General features: G+C 41.0%; 1 protein-coding gene across 3 annotated transcripts in view; it reads right to left on the bottom strand.

The window, feature by feature from the left end:
• The window catches only part of LOC124594228 (coiled-coil domain-containing protein 39), a 481,265-nt gene that overhangs the window by 336,030 nt on the left and 121,521 nt on the right, over window positions 1–23,714 (bottom strand). For all 3 annotated transcript variants that reach the window (XM_047132594.1, XM_047132593.1, XM_047132592.1), the window contains one exon: window positions 10,979–11,125. In XM_047132594.1, coding sequence (XP_046988550.1) covers window positions 10,979–11,035 — 57 coding nt within the window. In that variant the 5' untranslated portion in view covers window positions 11,036–11,125. The remainder of the gene's footprint in view (window positions 1–10,978; window positions 11,126–23,714) is intronic.

The following is a 23,714-nucleotide window of genomic DNA, read 5'->3' as shown; positions in this document are numbered from 1 at the left end:
GAGGCGAGAGTGGACTGCTGTCATTTCATGCTCGAAAAATTCAATTGAGGGAAGTCCCAAGACACCTACAATATCATCACAGGTGATGAAATGTGGGTACACCATTTTGAACCTGAAACAAAGAGACAGTCTTCTGTGTGGTGCTTTCCAGGGGAGGAACCACCCACAGAAGTTCAACAAAGTCGGAGCTCGGGAAAAAAGATGAAAAGATGGTGGCAACTTTTTTCACAAAGATCAGGCATCTCACTTCTCTGACCTTGGACCACGTCGTTCAGTCAATGCTGAATGGTACGTGAACGATTGTCTTCCAAAAGTCATCACCACATGGAAGTCACAGCATCCAAAGTCCAAGAGTGGGCACCTTCTGCTGCATCATGACAATGCATTTGAGCACAGGGCTGCCAGAACGATGGATTTTCTGGAGAAGGAAAAAGTGTGAGTGTTACCCCATCCCCCCTATTCACCTGACCTGGCCCCCTGTGACTTCTTTCTGTTCCATAAGACTAAGGAAAAAATTCGAGGGCAGCGGTTTTCATCAGATGAAGAGGCCATTGCAGCGTACGAGAGTGCACTAAGTGACATCCCAAAAGAAGCTTGGACTGACACATTTTCTAAGTGGTTTCAGATAATGGAAAAATGCATACATGCTAATGGAGAGTTTTTTGAAAAGTTGTAAATGTTTTTTTGCAAATAATTTTTTTTTTCACACATTGTGCTAAAAGCTTTCAGCATAGCCCTTGTATATTCCTTTGAATTGTTAAACGGAGGAACTGTACACTAAACTCTTTTTTTTTCCTAATTCACTGCCTATGTATAGTTTAATTTCATGATTAAAACTACTGTTGTTGAAGAGAGACATATTACTGGTGCGTACATTTAAGTGGGTTTCATTAAAGTACTGAACAATTTCTTTTGTCACATTATTACAACTGGTCTAGTTCATTAAATGATTTCTTTTTACACATGATGGACTTATCACCCCTGTACAGAACTACTTTCAAACTTTTGGAGCAATATTTTATGCAATTTACATAAATGGAAATCAGAAGAAGACCCAATTCCAGTCTTTGGGGCACTTCATATTTCATATTAGTGATTCCGTATTTGTGCACACCACATTCAGTTTTAAGCAGTACAAACTGTTCTCAGTTACTCATGTAAGACTTTATTAGGTCACAAGCAGTGCCTCTGATGGCAATATTCCAAAGCTTTCTCAAGGTTGAGGTATATACCTGCAACATGTTGCTTGTTCCCAATGCCACTTATTACTTCTTCAGCTAACTGAGCAGCTGCTGTGCTAGTTGATTTAGATTTTAAGAATCCATTTTGATTTTCAAACATTAGGTTACGCTTGTTGAGAAAGTTGATAATTCTTTTATATGTGACTTTTTCAACTGGAAAAGATAGGAGGAATTGAGATTGGTCTGTATTTTTCAGTTTTCTATTTGTCACTTTTTTTAAGGATCAGTGTTACCTGGGCTATTTTTAGTCTTTCTGGAAGGTGCCTGATTCTGTTGTTGTTGTTGTTGTTGTTGTTGTGGTCTTCAGTCCTGAGAATGGTTTGATGTAGCTCTCCATGCCTGATTCTATTAGGCCTATATTATTTACTGCTACAGACACAGGTACATACACATTTTGTCTACACACTTCTAATACATTACTACTGAGGCCTCCATGCCTTGCAGAACAGGAAGATTTTATAGAGCTAATGATGTTAATCACTTCTTTGCAGTTTGTGGGACCTAGATATATGCTATGCTCATATGGATTGCCTTTACATTACACTGCAGGTTATTATGTTTGTCATTAAAAGCTTCCTCTACTGAAGAAAAGAATCTGCACACAGCTTGTGGTATGTACACGAATAATAGAGGCAAAAAGACTATCAGTAAATTAACTGCCGAGGAAATTAGGTCAACTTCTCTACAAAGCAGTGTATGTAACTGCATTGCCATGGAATGGCATGATCCACAAAATCAGGATCTGCCACACAAACAGCCACTGCAGGCAAGCCAGGAAAACTTGTAAAGCTTGCTAACTTGTATGGCCCCGCAGGTGAAAGTCAGACTTAATGTAACACATCAGAAGTTTGGTAGTCTTAAAAAATAAGCACAATGCTCTGGATATCTTTACATGTGTTGATAGACCTGACATCTTAGTCATAACAGAGCATTGGTATACTGAAAACATAATTAACATTAGTCTCCATGAAATTTTGTTCCACCTTTAGAAGGAAAAACAAGACTGGAGGGTAGTGTAGCAATCTTCACTGCTACAGCAAGTGATGTCAGTGTTATTGCATAGAAGGGGTCACAGAATTTGCTGCGATAAGTCTAAAATAGGGTAAAAAAATCATAGCAGTTATTGGTGTGTACAGGCCACTATGGGTATGTATTGATACCTTTCTCAAAAATCTATCTGACTTGCTGATTTTTTCATAAAAATATTGCAATAACAGGGGTATAAATATAGACTTATTAACCAATGATGCCACAGTCTCCAAAAAGCTACGCCTCCTGCTAAATGAATTGACCCCACTTATCCATGAGCCAACTAAGAAACTGGCAACAGCAAAACATATCTGAATAACACAATAACAAACATGACCCATCTTTCCTACAGTACATCTGTTCTAAGACGAGCCATCTCTGATCACCATGCAGTACAACTTCAGTTGGGGGCAAATGAGATGGCCCTTGTCACTAAAAAGAAACTATGTAAGCACAAGAATTCTGCATAATAACATCAAGTGACTGAACTGCATGTTAGCACACATACTATGGTTTGAGAATAATAGTTTTCACTATGATAACTTTGCTACTGACTTCTAGTGCTGTTTTGATGTCACATGCCCTGTTGAGCCACAAAAGTTAAACAAACAAAAAAAATATAAACAAAAGTATCTGAATAAATAATTATATCTAAAAACAAAGATGATGTGACTTACCAAATGAAAGTGCTGGGAGGTCGACAGACACACAAACAAACACAAACATACACACAAAATTCAAGCTTTCGCAACAAACTGTTGCCTCATCAGGAAAGAAGGAAGGAGAGGGAAAGACGAAAGGATATGGGTTTTAAGGGAGAGGGTAAGGAGTCATCCCAATCCCGGGAGCGGAAAGACTTACCTTAGGGGGAAAAAAGGACGGGTATACACTCGTACACACACACATATCCGTCCACACATATACAGACACAAGCAGACATATTTAAAGACAAAGAGTTTGGGCAGAGATGTCAGTCAAGGCAGAAGTGCAGGGGCAAAGATGTTGTTGAATGACAGGCGAGGTATGAGTGGCGGTAACCTGAAATTAGCGAAGATTGAGGCCTGGTGGATAACGGGAAGAGAGGATATATTGAAGAGCAAGTTCCCATCTCCGGAGCTCGGATAGGTTGGTGTTAGTGGGAAGTATCCAGATAACCCGGATGGTGTAACACTGTGCCAAGATGTGCTGGCCGTGCACCAAGGCATGTTTAGCCACAGGGTGATCCTCACTACCAACAAACACTGGCTGCCTGTGTCCATTCATGTGAATGGACAGTTTGTTGCTGGTCATTCCCACATAGAATGCGTCACAGTGTAGGCAGGTCAGTTGGTAAATCACGTGGGTGCTTTCACACGTGGCTCTGCCTTTGATCATGTACACCTTCCGGGTTACAGGACTGGAGTAGGTGGTGGTGGGAGGGTGCGTGGGACAGGTTTTACACCGGGGGCGGTTACAAGGGTAGGAGCCAGAGGGTAGGGAAGGTGGTTTGGGAATTTCATAGGGATGAACTAAGAGGTTACGAAGGTTAGGTGGACGGCGGAAAGACACTCTTGGTGGAGTGGGGAGGATTTCATGAAGGATGGATCTCATTTCAGGGCAGGATTTGAGGAAGTCCTATCCCTGCTGGAGAGCCACATTCAGAATCTGATCCAGGCCCGGAAAGTATCCTGTCACAAGTGGGGCACTTTTGTGGCTCTTCTGTGGGAGGTTCTGGGTTTGAGAGGATGAGGAAGTGGCTCTGGTTATTTGCTTCTGTACCAGGTCGGGAGGGTAGTTGCGGGATGCAAAAGCTGTTGTCAGGTTGTTGGTGTAATGCTTCAGGGATTCCGGACTGGAGCAGATTCGTTTGCCACGAAGGCCTAGGCTGTAGGGAAGGGACCGTTTGATGTGGAATGGGTGGCAGCTGTCGTAATGGAGGTACTGTTGCTTGTTGGTGGGTTTGATGTGGACGGACGTGTGAAGCTGGCCATTGGACAGGTGGAGGTCAACGTCAAGGAAAGTGGCATGGGATTTGGAGTAGGACCAGGTGAATCTGATGGAACCAAAGGAGTTGAGGTTGGAGAGGAAATTCTGAAGTTCTTCTTCACTGTGAGTCCAGATCATGAAGATGTCATCAATAAATCTGTACCAAACTTTGGGTTGGCAGGCCTGGGTAACCAAGAAGGCTTCCTCTAAGCGACCCATGAATAGGTTGGCGTACGAAGGGGCCATCCTGGTACCCATGGCTGTTCCCTTTAATTGTTGGTATGTCTGGCCTTCAAAAGTGAAGAAGTTGTGGGTCAGGATGAAGCTGGCTAAGGTAATGAGGAAAGAGGTTTTAGGTAGGGTGGCAGGTGATCGGCGTGAAAGGAAGTGCTCCATCGCAGCGAGGCCCTGGACGTGCGGGATATTTGTGTATAAGGAAGTGGCATCAATGGTTACAAGGATGGTTTCTGGGGGTAACGGATTGGGTAAGGATTCCAGGCGTTCGAGAAAGTGGTTGGTGTCTTTGATGAAGGATGGGAGACTACACGTGATGGGTTGAAGGTGTTGATCTACGTAGGCAGAGATACGTTCTGTGGGGGCTTGGTAACCAGCTACAATGGGGCGGCCAGGATGATTGGGTTTGTGAATTTTAGGAAGTAGGTAGAAGGTAGGGGTGCGGGGTGTCGGTAAGGTCAGGAGGTTGATGGAGTCAGGTGAAAGGTTTTGTAGGGGGCCTAAGGTTCTGAGAATTCCTTGAAGCTCCGCCTGGACATCAGGAATGGGATTACCTTGGCAAACTTTGTATGTGGTGTTGTCTGAAAGCTGACGCAGTCCCTCAGCCACATACTCCTGACGATCAAGTACCACGGTCGTGGAACCCTTGTCCGCCGGAAGAATGACGATGGACCGGTCAGCCTTCAGATCACGGATAGCCTGGGCTTCAGCAGTGGTGATGTTGGGAGTAGGATTAAGGTTTTTTAAGAAGGATTGAGAGGCAAGGCTGGAAGTCAGAAATTCCTGGAAGGTTTGGAGAGGGTGATTTTGAGGAACAGGAGGTGGGTCCCGCTGTGACGGAGGACGGAACTGTTCCAGGCAGGGTTCAATTTGGATAGTGTCTTGGGGAGTTGGATCATTAGGGGTAGGATTAGGATCATTTTTCTTCGTGGCAAAGTGATATTTCCAGAATAGAGTACGAGTGTAGGACAGTAAATCTTTGACGAGGGCTGTTTGGTTGAATCTGGGAGTGGGGCTGAAGGTGAGGCCTTTGGATAGGACAGAGGTTTCGGATTGGGAGAGAGGTTTGGAGGAAAGGTTAACTACTGAATTAGGGTGTTGTGGTGCCAGATTGTGTTGATTGGAATTTTGAGGTTTTGGAGGGAGTGGAGCTGGAAGTGGGAGACTGAGTAGATGGGAGAGACTGGGTTTGTGTGCAATGAGAGGTGGTTGAGGTTTGCTGGAAAGGTTGTGAAGGGTGAGTGAGTTGCCTTTCCGGAGATGGGAAACCAGGACATTGGATAGTTTTTTGAGGTGAAGGGTGGCATGCTGTTCTAATTTGCGGTTGGCCTGTAGGAGGATGCTCTGAATAGCCGGTGTGGATGTGGGAGAGGAAAGATTGAGGACTTTTATTAAGGAGAGGAGTTGACGGGTGTGTTCATTGGCTGAGTTGATGTGTAGGTGAAGGATTAGGTGGGTGAGGGCAATGGATTGTTCAGTTTGGAACTGGTATAGGGACTGATGGAAAGAAGGGTTGCAGCCAGAGATGGGAACTTTAAGTGTGAGGCCTTTGGGGGTTATGCCAAATGTCAGACAAGCCTGAGAAAATAAAATATGCGAGCGTAATCTGGCTAGGGTGAAGGCATGTTTGCGGAGGGAATGTAAATAAAACTTAATGGGGTCGTTGTGGGGGTGTTGTGAGGGTGACATGGTATTAGAAGGTGGAAAGTGTAACATGAGGTTGAAATGAAAATGAAAGATAAAAATATATGGGGAGAGATACGGGTGAACTAGAAAGTAACTGGAGATCTGGTATGAAAAAAGGCGAAAAAGTGTTGGTTAAGTTGATCCTGTGGTGAACTTGGGTTGGTAGACAGCGATGTGTATGAAGGTTAGGTGGTTGTGTTGCCGCTGAAACATGTTGAGGACGGAGAAATTCGGGAAAATTTCGAAAAAACGTGTAAATGTATTAAAAGGAGTGGTGTTATGGTGAAAGATTACGAAAATGGGGCTAACAATTGTCTGATGAAGAAATAATGACTTTAAAACCTGTGGGGAGCGGCTAAAAATGATCAGTGATGTGCGAAAAACGGAAGTGGAAATAAAGTGAAAGTTATTAGAACTAGCCGAAATGGTTGTTTAATACGTGAAAGCAGCTGTTATTGAACTAGAAACGGTAGATTTTATAGCAGCGGTAGTGTTGAAAGCGGAAAATAAAAATTTTTTTGGTTATGGTTTGGAAGTGGGTTACGTATTATTGAGTATATATAGGCGGGATAAAATTGTATTACGGTAAAAAGGGGAAGGTGAATACAAAGTGAGAATACTGGTAAAAACAGAAAGAGAAAATAAAGAGAAAATAAGACGACAGGAAAGATTTCGAAATGCAACAGCGACAATAACAAACGTAATTGTTGGGTTCAAATTAATGATATGGTTATAATAGAGGGAAACATTCCATGTAGGAAAAATATATCTAAAAACAAAGATGATGTGACTTACCAAATGAAAGTGCTAGCAGGTCGACATAAATAATTATGTCATTGAAGCAAAGGAAAAATTAAAACTACTCGATAGTGCAGTGTTGAATAACAGAGAAAATCTCAAGCTAAAGGAGGTCTTCAGAATTTATTGAGAATCCAATAAAGATTTATTAATTCAGATCAGAAGCAGCTATGTAGCAAACATGCTTTAGGCTTCACACAATGTTTATACTGGTGTATGGGGAGTAGTTAAGTTATCTAAAACAGTCTGATGATGTTCAGTCTCATACTGATTCAGCACATGCAGAAATCTTATGGTTTTTAGTCAAGCCAGGTTTGAAGTGAATTTTCATGTGGAAAGGAATTTTCTTGACAATTGTTGAATAAGAATGGGAAAGGGCGCAAGATCAGAAGAATGAGTGTGTGACAGATGACTGCCACACCAAGCTAATGAATGGCTTTTCTTGTAAAATCAGCAGAGTGCAGAAGATGTTATCATGCAGAAGCAAATCTCGACACAGTTTTGTTGGTCATTTTTCCTACTCTGCAACGAAAAAGCATCTCAGCTGTTTACAACAAATGCCAGATTCAATGGACATACCCCTGGGGAGATGCAAACAATTATCTGTTCACTCTGCTCTTTGCTCAAGGAGATGTGTTTTGTTAGGTCTCATAATATACAGGCATAGAAACTTGTCACCAGTAACAATATTGCATAAGAATGCTCAACGAATGAACTGAGGATCTTCAAGCAAAAATGCAGTAACAGCAACTACTTTGATATTTGTTGCTTCAAATTAGAATATGAAGTACTCCTACACCTGACTTCTGAACCTTGCCTGTCGAATGCAAATGTTGCACAAGGTTAAATAGTCACAATTCATCACATATATCAATTATCAAGACTTCCTGAATGTGGAAAATCATTTATGCCAGAATGGTCTTTCTTGGAACAAGAAAATCTTTTTCTCTCTTGAATGTCTGATGTCACTTGTCCTCCTGTATCTTGACCCTCCTCTTAAACCCAAAGCAAACAGTGGGCCACAAACATTAGACCTTTCTTTATAACACTTAAACACCATTCGTAAGATACAAGAATGCAAAATCCAATGCATACAAGGTGTGATCAAAAAATACAATGAACAATTTATTAGAAACAAAGTAATAAGCTTACACGGAATTTGATATTATCTCCTTCAAAGTATTGTCCTTGGCTGGCAATGTCAGTTCAATGGCTGTAAGCATTTCTGGAAAATTTCTTTTGGAAGGACATTCTGCTGTTCTGTCATGGCTCTCCCAGTATCAGAAATGGTGTCAAACTGTTTCCTTTTAAGCACTACTTTAATTTTTCAGAAGAACCAGAAGTTGCATGTTATTAAACTCTGGTGAGTAAGGCAGATGTGGACAGACAGGAACACTTTGTCTGGCCAAAAACTCACTAACCAAAAGTGAGGTATGGCACAACACATTGTCATGATGAAGAAGGAAGCCACTGCTCCATTTTTCTGGTCTCTTTCTTTGTACACCATTTCGCAAATGTTGCAGTACGTCCTTGTGAAATTCAGTGTTTACAGTTGTTCCCCTTGCAATGAACTCTGATCACAATATGCCCTCAACATTGGCAGGGGAGGGGAGGGGGGGGGGGGGGGACAATGAGCTTGACTTTGATATTCGATTTTGACTGATATGCCTTTTTATGGTGAGGAGATTCACTGGTTTTCTATTGGGAAATCTGAAAATTCATCTCAGGGTCATACCCATAGACCCAAGTTTCACCTCCAGTTACACTTTTGGATACAAAGTCTGGATCTGAATGAAGATGATCCTTCAACTCCACGCAAACGGACACATGATTTTCCTTCATCTCCAAACAAATTTTGCACTCACTTGTCTCACTTACAAATTATCATTTAAAATGATTTGCACAGACCCATACAAGATGCCAAGTTCTTCAGTAAGCTTTTGAATAGTTACTGACCTGTTTGAACAAGCAATTTTTGCCACTTTTTGCATCTCTTCTTCTGTTTCTGAGGTTAATGGGTGTCTCAAATGTTGCATATCTTCTACCAAATCACTTCCACATTTAAATTGCTCATACCACTTGTAAACAGTCTTCAGAGTTATGTTACCATTATACTAATTATAACATTTCATAAGTTTTTTTTGGCACATTTTTGTAACTTGAAACAGAACTTAATGTTCACAGTTTGTTCAAAATCCATGATGTGCAACAGACATGGTAAACACCACCTCACTCTAGCATATCTCGATGCTCACTGACAAGTCAGAACGAGTTCCAACTTGATGCTGCTTGTCTCAACAGTTCAGACGACCACACAGTCATTTTTTGTGGAAAATCAAACTACAATAAGTGTGCCAACGCAACTGTTAAGACACTGACTGTACATTCAGGAGGATGGAGCTGCTCCGTCCAGCCATCTTGATTTTGTTTTTCTGTGGTTTTCTTAGACTGCCATTGCATATACTGGAACTGTTCCTTAACCAAAGACACAGCGGACCACCTGTCCAGTCCTCATAGGCTACCCGTTCTATTCTGTTAAGGTATGTTATGTACATAGTGTGTTGCATATTTTGGCCTATTGATTTGCACTATATTACCTTGACACATCCTATATCATTGTGAGATGATCCTTGGGTAAATAAAGCTAAATAAAATAAATAAATAAACAGTTTTATGCTTGCCAATGCAAAAGTAGATACGTGCCCAAGGTGGGCCATGTCGCAATCACTTGGGCAGGTGCCCGCTGGTGTCAGGCAGCCAGTTGCTGGCAGCGGGTGCCTGCTGCATGGCAAGGAAACTCTCAAGCAAAAACTGTTCTGATTGTGACAAACTCATGAGCTCTTTTGCAGGAATGTTTCTGGAAAGTTCTGCTATTACTAGTGGGTTAGACAGTAAAGTAAATTGTCTTTGAGGTTCCGTATTAATACTTTCAGAAGACTGATGGAATGTGGTTTAAAGAAAGTAAGGAAGGAATAGACTCGAACTTGTGACTTAGTGTCCACATTGTGTGACATTTATGGCTGTACCAAGAGAAAATTCAGTATTTATCCAGCTTCAACAGAAGACAATACTTCTGAAGGAACCTCCACATTGTACTTTGTTGCCAAATCATTCAGCTGGCTGGACTCAAGAAATATGAGGGAAGGCCAATTTTATTGGTAACAACTTATACTGAAGATTCTGCGTTGAGTCAGGTTTTATGCCACAGATAGTACATTGCATCAGTTAAACTTCACTGAATTTCGTACATGGAATCTAAATAAAAAACAAAATGAAATGAATTATTATATCCCAATTTAATTACTGATTATAATCAAAAGAACTGAGCATGATTTAATTTTGCAGGAGCTCAGTTTTTCTGGAGAAAGGCTGCACTGAGCAATTTATGCACTTTTACAATAGTTTCGCTCAGTCTAATTAAAATCATGCACATGAAGAAAACCCTACAATCTTTCATCCAGGAAGTGTGGCTGGCAGGATCTCAAGCTGAGAAACATTGAGAAGAACTATATAATTCAACAATGTAAATTATTAACAAAGTGACTGGTAACAGTGTAATAAATTCTGTAAATTATGACTGGAACAACAAAATCTAACTAAATAATGTGAACTAATATTGTTTCTATTAAAGGACTTCACGTGCAATCTCATCTCTGTAAGCCTTGTCACGAAAGTGACATAAAATTAATATTCCAATTGAATGTGTACTAACTTGCTGCAACTCAAAATATCAAGTTGTAGTATTGTCTTATTCATCTCACTATATTAGTTCTGTAAGAAATTTTCATTTAGAGTCATAATTTCTGAAAAAGTGTGTCCAGCCACACATATTTCTGAACAGTTATCAACGAGACTACAAAATACTGAGATCTCCATAAAGAATTTTCTTAAAAGACTGAAGCAGAAGAACAAATCATCTCAATTATTTCATCTGAGCACATAATAAATGGCAGAGCAATATATCTTATCTGTTTCTCTGATGGGGTTTGCATCTCATTTTGCCAAAGAAACAAGGAAAAACTTACTTGCATAGAATTTATACGATCTTCTAAATCCTCGAGGTTTTTGTTAATGTCCTTCATCAAAAGTTGCAGTCTCTCATCTTCTGCTTTTGCTAGCCTATATAAGTCATCTTCTGTCTGTAACTGTCTTTGATTCGCTGTTATAAGAGCCTGAAAATCATTCATATTTTAGAATGAATAAAAACTAAATACTCAAATTAATAAAAACAGAAAATATAGTTGCAAGAGTTAAATGTCTTATCATAATCCTACACGTTGCAGCGAAATTTATTTGGAAACAATGCATAACAATTTCATAAAATATTTCATCCATTAAACATTCTACAAAACTCAGGTAATCTTACAATATGGCATAATTCTAAATTCATACTTCTGCTGCCTTGTACTATTACAGATGCACATTGACAATAACTAACACATAAAATACTGTTTAAGGCTCTACAACAATTTCAGATAGCAGCTTAGCAAAATGGTGTTGCACATATATACTTATCAACAATCATAATACTTCAGTAAGACACATTGTGTCTCCACAGGACTTGCGGACAGGCATTGAAAAAGTACCAGTATTCTGGATTAGTCCCTCTCTGAACTTGCAGGAGAACTGATGTTAATTTTAAAATTTTCCCAGCGAATTAACTGTTCAAGCAAATTTCAGGCTTGCAGCCGGTCGTCATTCAATATTTCGCACGATATTTCAACCAGGCACCTGCCAGTCATCTTCAGGTGAGCCGTCACAGACTGGAGGACTGCCAGAGGAGTAGTGACTATGAGAAGGAGATTGAAAATGAATAATAGGACAACATTCCACAAGTTGACATGTGGACTGTCAGAAGTCAAATGTGACAAGAAAGCTAGAAATTCATAAAAGAGAAAAGAAGTTTCCAAAAAGATTACATCAAGGTGACACAGATTCGTAAACGAGAAACAAGATTGTAAGTCATACCTAGGAGCAAACTCAGTTCACAGTTCAGTAATGATGAAGAGTAGGCCAAAGTTTATTCACCAGGAAGAATCAACAAATAAGGAAAGGAAATACTTAAGTATTGAGGATATTTACATTTCAGGTTTTCTGGGGCCTTATGGATCGCGATAGTGAATAGCACTGTAGGCAATTCAGTTGCAGAGAAACTGACATACCTAGAAAGGGAAATCACAGAAGATGGACACACAAATATAGGTAAGAGGAAAGTAACTGCTAGGAATCCTTGGGTGACAGAAGAAATAATTCGAACAACTGATGAAAGAAGGGAACACAAAATGTTCAGAAAAAGAAACGAATATTACAACAGGATAACATTTAGAAATGAAATCACTTGGAAATGGAAGGAAGCTGATGCAAAATGGCACAAGGATGACCCAGCATACAGGAATGTTACAATAATTTTCAGTCAAATTAAAAGAATATGTGTCAACATTAAAAATGCAAAAGGCGTTCCAATGTCAAAGCAATAATATTCATCAGAAAGTTAACCCCCCCCAAGCAGGCATATTTCGGTTGCAGGCATAGACATCGACTGGAGCGGCTCGACAACCTACCTAGGATTAGAGTCAGATAAAAAGCTGACATTTGGAAAACAAATAAAAAGGGCTCATAACAAAGGCAGTACAGCATTTAATTGCCTGTACCTACTCCTAAAGGGTGGGGGGGCTGACAGTAGAAATGAAAGCTGCGACTGTACAGAGCTGTTATCCTCCCTACTATATTATATGGATATTGGTCAATGGCGGCAGACACCCATCTGCACAAACTTCAAAATCTCCAAAACCGTATCCTCCATACCATAGCAGATGCCAATAGATATACACCCAACACACACATCAAAGAATTATTAGACGAACCATCCATACTAACATACATTAAAAGAAAGCCGGTAACTTTATATTAAAAGACTTCAACTTTGCCCCACCAACTAATTCACCAGTCAGGCACACAATACCCCAACACTTCAAATAATAGACCAGTATCCACAATAACCAGACCATTTAGGGAATAACAGATACAGACATACAGTCATGTATACAAACAATCACTTCGACAAAAAAAATAAAGCTAACCTCAATCACTCATTTAGCTATGCTATAAGTCAGACAGGCAGAGCCCTGTGGTGCTTCAAATTGAAATACATGTAGACAGCAGTTAGCAATGTCAAAATGTAGAGGAGAGAGCGAATAGCTGGAGAGACTACACTGAGGACTTCTGTGAGTGGGGCAAACTGCTTGATGTTGATGTTGTTGTTGTTGTTGTTGTTGCTGTTGTTGTTGTGGTTTTCAGTCCAAAGACCGGTTTGATGCAGCTCTCCATGCTACTCTATCCCATGCAAGCCTCTTCATCTCTGAGTAACTACTGCAACCTACATCCCTCTGAATCTGCTTACTGTATTCATCTCTTAGTCTGCCTCTAAAATTTTTACCCTCCACACTTCCCTCCAATACTAAATTGGTGATCCCTTGAGCCTCAGAATGAGTTCTACCAAATGATCCCTTTTTCTAGTCAGGTTGTGCCACAAATCCCTCTTCTCCGCAATTCTATTCAGTACCTCTTCCCATCCCAGGGGGCTTGCCACTCTTTGGCAGGTTCGTGCTTGCCAACCATGGGGCCCCAGCCTCTGCAGCATCTTTTCCCTTCCATGCTGTATGTCTATCCTCTTTTTCCCTCCCTTGGGAAACATGTCTGGGTTGTTTTTGGAAATGTGTTCTGCTTTTTTTGTAGTCAGTATCAGAATACTCCCCACTGTGCCTTTTTTATTTCTTCATTCGCTTTCTCTTATCCCTCCTCTGCTTCAGTGTTTGAGGTTCCTCTTTTTCTTCCTCCCTGTGTGCTCCTGAAGGCCAGCCTATGCGTCTGACGAATAACAGGTGACTGGGTAACGCGTAATTCCCAACCCCAGGTCGACAAGTAGGGTTCACATGCACCCCTGGTACAGGGCAGGCCCAGGGAGGGTTGATTCCCCGAGCTGCTCCCTTCCCAAAATGCCAATTGGTCCCTGTCAGGAATTCGGGAGGTCTGACCTGAGGTGTGAACCATTACCTAAGGCAGGTGCACCACTTTTTGAAGGGGTCCCCAGTTGGAAGGAACGCGCCATCGAAGATGCTGGCATTCATGGGGGATTTTCTCACAATGAGCCAAACAGCTTCACAGTCAATGGCTACAAAACGTAAACAGAACGAGGTTAATGATTCAGAGACCTTCCCAGCTGCACCAAGGTTCCTCCTAGTTTAACATACCAAAGACAGTGGTCAGTCCTCAACTACAAAAAATCTGTTTATTATTCAGATAGGTGTTGATTCAATTGCTGGCCCTGTGAAATCTTGCTCTTGTTTATGCAATGGCACTTTGCTTTTGGAGACTACGTCTGATTTTCAAGCACAACAACTGCTTGCAGCTTCACTCCTCGATGGCTATCCTGTTCGCATTGAGGCCCATTTAACGCTGAATTATTCCTGAGGTGTCATTTACACTAGGATGCTCAATGGTCTAACCAAAGCTGGAATTCAAACGTTCCTCTCTGACAAGGGGGTTATTGCCGTCCATCAAGCGATGAAAAAAGTAGATGCCTTCTGAGTGTCCCCACGCACACTCTTTCTCAATTCTGATAGAATGGTTCTACCATCAAAGATCAAAGTGTGTTATGAAATTATCACAGTCAGATAGTATATTCTGAACCCGGTGTGCTGCTACCAGTGTCATCATTATAACCACACTCAAAGAGTCCTGTTGACACCCAGCCAGATGTATAACCTGTGGTAGGGATGCTCACAAGGGTAATTGTCTGCCTCCTCCTCCCCACTGCATCAACTGCCTCCTCCTGCGATTGTCCCATGTATCTCTATGAGCAGGCTGTCCATGATATCTGGGTGAAAGAAAAATGTGCCTTACCTGGTTGTTTGTGAGCTGTTGGCATGTCGGAAACCCTGCGTTCTACCATCTGGCACCTACAGTATTGTTCTTGTTACATCTCACTCCATGAAGGACATGGCCACGCAGACATGTGACCTCAAATTTAGCACTATGTTTGTGAAATCACCCAGCATTATGGTAGTGTCCCTGTCTCCTCCTTCAGCTGTGCAACACACCACCAAACACACACCTCACGGGGCGAATCCACCAGTTACACAACCTGCAGGATAGAAAGGACAGAAGGAATACTCGCATGAAGACTTCTTATGCCCCTCCAGTTAACCAAAACCTGAGTCTTTCCCTGCTAACTGGACAGGCTCGAAGAAGTCAAAGGCAAATGATCTTCTCCTTTGCTGACTCGAAGATCCTCTTCGACAGTGTCACCACGTAATACCCTCGTCCGGCCGACCTCCATGTCACCAGTGCACACCACGAACTGAACTGTTTTTTGCCCTGGACTCCACAGGCCGACAGCAGAAGAATGCTGACACTTTTGTAGACCTCATGGAGCAGAATACTCCTGCCTCTGCGCCCTGTAGCAACGGGTCTTCAAAGGCTGGCACTTGGCAGCTGCCGAGGTGGCACCCCTTCATTTTTTCCTCGTCGTGACTCTCCTCCAATGGAACACTCGCGGACTTTGATCCAACAAAGAGGATTTATGGCTGCTCTTAGAATCACAGCATAAACTTGTTCTCTGCCTTCATGAAATAAAATTGCATCCTCACGACCACTTTGAGCTCTCGTATTTTTTCCCGGTCACTGTCCTACCGCCGTGACTTTCTCCTCAGCAGATATGTCATTTGTCTGCCATGCATGACCACACATCCTATGCCTCCTTCTTTGATGACTCCTTTGATCGCCAGTATGGGGCACATCCCTCTTCTCTGTTACCTCCTGGAGTTCACTCTTGCTCTGGTAGCTTAACTTCATGCCACCTGCAACTTTCTCAGTGAGTGTGAATCCTTTCACCACCTTCACTTCATGTGGCAGCTTGTGTTCACCTTGCCCTTCACTCACTTCCTAAGGATACTACTCCAGCCTCTCTATTGCCTTTAGTTTCATGACCTTGCACGGAATTTCACGATAGTATCTTTGTGTACACTGATGGCTCTCAGACTGCCCGTGGTGTCAAGTGCGCCTTCATCATTGGCACCGATGTGTTTTGGTATTGGCTTCTGGAACACAGCTCAATATTTACAGCAGAGCTCTTCATCCTGTATCAGGCCACACAGTACATCTGGCGACACAGGCTTTTCAATTGCAGCATCTGCTCAGCCTCACTCAGTCAGCTTCCTTTAAAGCCTCTGTATGCTGCACACCGTCCATCCCTTAGTGCAGCGAATCCAGGAAAGCCGTCACTTGCTCACTCTTGATGGAGCCACAGTGATGTTTATGTGGGTTCCTGGCCACGTTGTTGTAACAGGAAATGAGGCAGCTGATGTAGCTGCCAAGGCTACAGTCCTCGTACCTCAACCTGCTAGTCTTATATTCCCTCCACTGATATCCGTGTTGCCATCTGTCAGCAGGTGGTGTCACTTTGGCACCATCACTGGTCCTCCCTTCATGGGAACAAGCTCCTTATTATTAAGCCTCTCCCAGCAGCTTGGACAACTTCCTCTTGGCCCTCTCACCATGAGGAGATCATTTTAACTAGGTTGCATATTGGACACTGTCTCTTTAGCCATCACCATATGTTAAGTGGTGCTCCCCACCACTTTGTGCACATTGCGCCCAACTTCTGACTGCCTGTCATTTCCTGATGGAATGCCCTTTTTTAACAGCTTACATTCCCGTTTGTGTTTGCCATCTGAGATATTGGCTGTTTTAGTGAACAACGTGCAGGCTGTCGACCATGAAGGCCATTTAATTTTTAGTTCATGACCTCTGTTTCTCAATGGTTTATTTTATAGATCTTTCTCCTAGTCTTTGTTTTTGGTTGTCTTCTCTTGAGGGGTTGACGCATAGTCGTTTTTAACTCCTCTCTTTGTTTTTGTGTTCTACAGTTTTGATATGGGCGCGTATGACTGTAGTTGTTTTTTCACCCTAAAATCAAACAAAACAAACAAACAGTACCTCCTCATTACTTACATGATCTACCCATCTAATCTCCAGCATTCTTCTGTAGCACCACATTTCAAAAGCTTCTATTCTCTTTTTGTCTAAACTGTTTACCGACTATGTTTCACGTTCATACATGGCTACATTCCACACAAATACTTTCAGAAAAGACTTCCTGACACTTAAATCTATACTTGATGTTAACAAATTTCTCTTCCTCAGAAATACCTCCATTGCCAGTCTGTATTTTATATCCTCCCTTCTTCAACCATTATCAGTTATTCTGCTGTCAAAATAGCAAAACCATCTACTACTTTAAGTATCTGATTTCCTAATCTAATTCCTTCAGCATCACCTATTCAATTCCACTACATTCCATTATCCTCATTTTACTTTTGTTGATGTTCAACTTATATCTTTCCTTCAAGACAGTGTCCATTCGGTTCAACTGCTCTTCAAGTCCTTTGCTCTCTGATAGAATTACAATGTCATCGGCGAACCTAATATTTCTTCTCCCTGGACTTTAATTCCTACTTCAAATTTTTTTTTGTTTCCTTTATTGCTTGGTCAAGATACAGACAGAATAACATCAGGGATAGGTTACAACCTGCCTCTCTCTCTTCTCAACCACTGCTTCCCTTTCATGCCCCTCAACTCTTGTAACTGCCATCTGCTTTCTGTACAAATTGTAAATAGCCTTTCGCTCCCTGTATTTTATCCCTGCCACTTTTAGACTTTCAAAGAGAGTATTTCAGCGACACTGTCAAAACCTTTCTCTAAATCTACAAATGCTATAAACGTAGTTTTGCCTTTCCTTAAACTACCTTCTATGAGAAATTGTAGGGTCAGTATTGCCTCACACGTTCCAACATTTCTACGGAACCCAAACTGATCCACCCCGAGGTCTGCTTCCACCAGTTTTTCCATTCATCTGTAAAGAATTCGTGTTAGTATTTTGCAGCTGTGACTTATTAAACTGATAGTTTGGTAATTTTCACACCTGTCAGCATATACTTTCTTTGAAATTGGAATTATTATATTCTTCTTTAAGCCTGAGCGTATTTCACCTGTCTCATACATCTTGTTCATCAGATGGAAGAGTTCTGTCATGGCTGGCACTCCCAAGGCTATCAGTAGTTCTAATGGAATGTTGTCTACTCCTGGGACCTTGTTTTGACTTAGGTCTTTCACTGCTCTATCAAAGTCTTCATGCATTATCATATTTCCTATCTAATCTTCATGTACATCCTCTTCCATTTCCACAGTACATCTTCCTCGTATAGAGCCTCTATGTACTCCTTTCCCCTTCCTGCTTTCCCTTCTTTGCTTGGGATTGGTTTTCCATCTGAGTTCTTGATATTTCTCCAAAGGTCTCTCTAATTTTCCTGCAGGCGGCATCTACCTTATCCCTAATCATATATGCTTCTATTTCCTTACATTTGTGCTCTAGCCATTCCTGCTTAGCCATTTTGCACTTCCTGTCGATCTCATTTTTTAGACGTTTGTATTCTCTTTCACCTGTTTCATTGTCCGCCCCGGTAGCTGAGTGGTCAGCACGACAGAATGTCAGTCCTAAGGGCCCGGGTTCGATTTCCAGCTGGGCCAGAGTTTTTCTCTGCTCAGGGACTGGGTGTTGTGTTGTCCTAATCATCACCACTTCATCCACATCGATGCGTAAATTGCCGAAGTGGTGTCAAATCAAAAGACTTGCACCCGGCAAATGGTCTACCCGATGGTAGGCCCTAGTCACACAACATTTTTTACCTATTTCATTCGCTTCATTTTTATACTTTCTCCTTTCATCATAAGTTAAATTCAATATCTCTTATATTACCCAAGCATTTCTACTAACTCTCTTGATCCTACATTGCCTTCACTATTTCATCTCTCAAAGCTACCCATTCCTTTCCTCTGTTCTTGTAATCGCTCCCTAATCCTACCTCTGAAACTCTCTACAACCTCTGGTTCTTTCAGTTTATCCAGGTCCTGTCTCCTTGAAACCCTACCTTTTCGCAGTTTTTTCAATTTTAATCTACAGTTCATAACCAATAAATTTTGGTCAGGGTCCACATCTGCCCCTGAAATGTCTTACAACTTAAAACTTTGTTTCAGAATCTCTGTCTTACCATTATATAATCAATCTGAAACCTTCTGGTGTCTCCAGGTCTCTTCTATGTAAACAACCTTGTCTCATGATTCTTAAACCAAGTTTTAGCTTTGATTAAATTATGCACTTCGCGAAATTCTACAAGGTGGCTTCCTCTTTCATTCCTTTCCCCCAGTCTTTATCCACCTCATATGCTTCCTGGCCTTCCTGTTCCTACTATCGAATCCCAGTCCCCCATGACTATTAAGTTTTCCTCTCCATGAACTCTCTGAATAATTGTTTTTCTCTCATCATACATTTCTTCATCCAAGTCACTGACCACAATAACATGTGGAAAAGGAAAATCTGGATCTTTTAGATGATGATTAATTCAATTTTAGGAAACATAAGGGCACCAGAGCAGTTCCGAGATTGCATTTGATACTGGAAGCAAAACTTTAGGAAAATCAAGAAACGTTCATAGGATTTGAAGTGGTGCATGACATTGAAATTGTTTGAAGCACAAGTATATGCTATACAGCAACATGGGTAATCAATTATAAAAGTAAGTGTACACTGTGTGTGCCACAAAAACTTAGAAATGAGTCCCAGTACAATCACAGGAGTTATATGGTATAGTAGCTCTCTATCCCCTATCCATGAACATGGTTCCCATTTTTACCTTAAGGGCATGTGTTTGGAGATATGATGACTGGGAAGTTTCACCCTCTAGAAACTTCTAGAACTTTCTAGAGCATTCCAGAGTGTTCCACAATGATCTGGAATGTTCTTGAATGCTTGGGAATGGTCTGGGACATAGGGGAAGATTCCAGAATGTTCTGGAACATCCTAGATCATTGTGGAACATTCAAGAACACTCTCAAATGCTGTGGAATGTTCTGGAATGTTGTGGACCACTCAAACCCTTTTTGGTATGTTCTGGAATTCGCCACTGGTGGGCCTACTCTTTGGTAGGGGTACATCGTGGATTTGATTCTCAGTTTCTTATCAGTGACAAGTGAGGAACTGAAAAAAGTAGTGCAGTGAGTGAATAAAACAAACAGTGAAGTGTGAGTAGTCAAAGTGATACAGTGACTGAGTATAAATTGAGTATAAAATGTGTAAACTACGCTTAGTATATTTGTTAATAAAAAGTTGATTTGATTTATGTTTTAGACAAGGCCTAAAAGTAAAAGATCTTGCCGTTTTGAAACAAAATTGCAGGAACAGAAAGAACAGTCAAAAAATGAAACAGAAGAAGAGCACAAAGCACATTTAATTTCCCCACGAACAACAATGAGCACATGAGAATCAGAGAACCTGAAGAAAAAAAAAAATGAACGGATTGAAGAATCAGTAATTGTGACACAATCTTATAATAAAAGATTGCAAACTCAAGCAGCCACGAAAATATCACCCTACAAGAAGTGCAGATGAGGACAAGTAAACAGTACAACCTAACAAGTGGAGCATTCCACCATGACCCAACAAAAGAATATATAACACACACAAAAACATGTTGTGATTGGAAAAATGGATAACATCTGCCAATTTTGTAACACAAACAAATTCAGGATCCTGTAGCATGAATGGAAAAATTCGGTTATCACCAGTGGGAGCACCCCCACAAATTTTTACATTACATGACTGGAGAAACTTCAGAATCAAAATACTTTCTTCAAAATATAAAAGTATACAATGCCTGTTTCCAAATTACTTCTTTTGATGTCAGTTCAATCAACACTAACAGAGATGAAATTGATTTTGTCCACCCCCCCCCCCCCTTCCCCAACTGAAGGACAAATCTATTACAACATGTGATCGTTACTACCATTACCCAACGAAGACCATAAATTTCTGCAAGTATATTTCATCGAAAATGAAGAAAGAGAAATTGATCAATGTTGCACAAATATTGGTGGATTGAGATGAGAAGTAGTCCAAGATGTATGGTGGATCTAACATGAGTATACTCAACTGATTCACATATTCGAAACAGCACTAGACCGAATGATTTCTGATGACTATAAAGTTATAATTCAAGCCAGTGAACGACCATATGGAGAACATGGACATAGATTTAATGCACCTCAGATAGACTAAGTTGCCATCATAATTGTGGACAGTGAAAATGCATGCTGTGACATAACTGAACAGCAAAGAAGAAAAGTACTACAGCATATTGCAGAGACACACTGTTCATATGATGCCCTCCAATATCCATTAATATTTCTGCACAGAGAGGATGGATATCATTTTGACACAAAACAAATCCAACCTCAAACAATGTAGAAACAAAAAAGTCACTTCCAAGGAGTTCTATGCTAACCGCTTAATTATCAGAGACAAAGAAACATACACTCATTATCAACACCTGAACTTTATTCCAACAATTCCTAGTAGATAGGTATGCAAAAACAGAAGTGGAACGGATGCTTTGCATAAGACTGAATCAGAAGAAACTATGCACAGAGAAATATAATCACCTTTGAGAGATAATCATAAATGATGGAAACATTGACAACATTGGAACAATGGTAATCTTACCCTCATCATACACAGGAAGTCTGAGACACATGCATGAATATATTCAAGATGCCACAACCCACATAAGAAAATATGAATGACTAACCTCTTCATAACATTCACATGCAACTCGCCATAGCCAGAAATCAAAGAACAATTATGATATGGACAAGTCCCCAAGCATTGACACAACATTATAGCCCAAGTTTTCCAACAAAAACAAATGAGATTTATTGAAGTCATCGCAAGTGGAATGATCATATAAAATTAATTGTTGGCAAGGTGGGTGCCAGGTTGAGATTCATTGGGAGAGTCCTTAGAAAATGTAGTCCATCAACAAAGGAGGTGGCTTAAAAAACACCCGTTTGACCTAAACTTGAGTATTCCTCATCAGTGTGGGATCTGTACCAAGTTGGGTTGACAGAGGAGATCCAAAGAAGAGCGGAGCGTTTCATCACAGGGTTATTTGGTAAGCATGATAGCATCACAGAGATGATTAACAAAGACAAGTGGCAGACTCTGCAAGAGAGGCACTCTGCATTGTGGTATAGTTTGCTGTCCAGGTTTCGAGAGGGTGCATTTCTGGATGAGGTATCGAATTGCTTCCCCCTACTTATACCTCCTGAGGAGATCACGAATGTAAAATTAGAGAGATTCAAGCACCCATGGAGGCTTTCCGGCAGTTGTTCTTCCCGCAAACCATACGCGACTGGAACAGGAAAGGGAGGTAATGACAGTGGCACGTAAAGTGCCCTCCACCACACACCGTTGGGTGGCTTGCGGAGTATAAATGTAGATGTAGAAAATACCACATCTTTGGAACCATTAGATGCTGGATGCACAAACATTCAAACGGAAAAAATGAGGACTGCACACACACACACACACACACACACACACACACACACACACACACACACACACAATCTGATCTGGCTGCATGACAGAATTCATCCCATGGATATCAATAAAATCATTCAGGCTGAATTTCCTAGTCCACAAGAAGATCCGGAACTGTGTGACATAGTAGTGAAAAACATGATTCACAGACCCTCTGGTCCATCAAACCCCAATTTGCCATGTAAGAGTGATGGAAAATGTGCAATAAAAATACCCACAACCATACTTGGATGACATGGCTATCCTAAATACAGAAGATGATCATATAAAAATGGTGGCTTCACAGTAATAATACATACACGAGCCAGCAATGGACTGGAAACAGATACTTAATGGGTAGTAGCATACAAAACACACTACTTTCCAAAATGTTCCAAGCACACATAAACGTATAATACTGCAATCCGGTGAGATCCATAAAATATGCCTGTATGTGAACAAACACAGTGACATAGCAGTATTTCATATAGCCAAAGACAGCAAACAACAAAACAGAAATGACAAGATCCTCATGTACCAAATGTGAAGATACATCAACAGTAACGAAGCAGCACGGGAGATTTTCAGTTTTTCCAGATATGAACTGGAACCAACTGTGCAACATCTAGCAGTACATTTGGAGAATGGACAGAGAATGAGGAAAAACTGCAATTGAACCTCCCAAATGTCTACATCCCTACTTATTATATGTGGAACACAACAAGGAGAATCTTTCAATGATGAAAACAAGGAATTCCATTAGAAGATTATCCAGGAATCATGAAAACTGGTGCACTAGTACACCAAACAACACCAAACGTTTATATCTCTGGATGTTGCTACGTGAAATACGGGGACCAACAAGTTTCAGAAATCTCAAGACTGTTGATGGTTACCTATGCCAGGTGGAGAGAGAAGCATGCCAACACTTGAACTACTGGAAAACAACAACCACTGGGAATTAACACTACAAGAAGCCTCACTCATGGCCTCAGCTGAACAAATGAGAGACTTATTCACCATAATTCTAATAACATGTAACCCATCAAATCCAAAACAGCTATTGGACTCCTTCAAAGAGAGTATGAGTGATGACATACTGTACGAAATCTGGCAAGCTATCCTGAACTGACCATCAAATTCAACGACGACATCTTCAATGAAACACTCATTTGCCTAGAAGATAAATGTTTAGCAATAAACAACCAGACCTTAGTACAACTTGGGATGCAATCACCACGAAAAGATGTATCAGTGTGCTAAACTTTGAAATTACAAAGTAAAAAAGC

Source organism: Schistocerca americana, chromosome 2, assembly GCF_021461395.2.
Source record: "Schistocerca americana isolate TAMUIC-IGC-003095 chromosome 2, iqSchAmer2.1, whole genome shotgun sequence".
NCBI lineage: Eukaryota > Metazoa > Arthropoda > Insecta > Orthoptera > Acrididae > Schistocerca > Schistocerca americana.
Note: the sequence above shows the minus strand (reverse complement) of the source record. Positions and strands in the feature narration are given on the sequence as shown.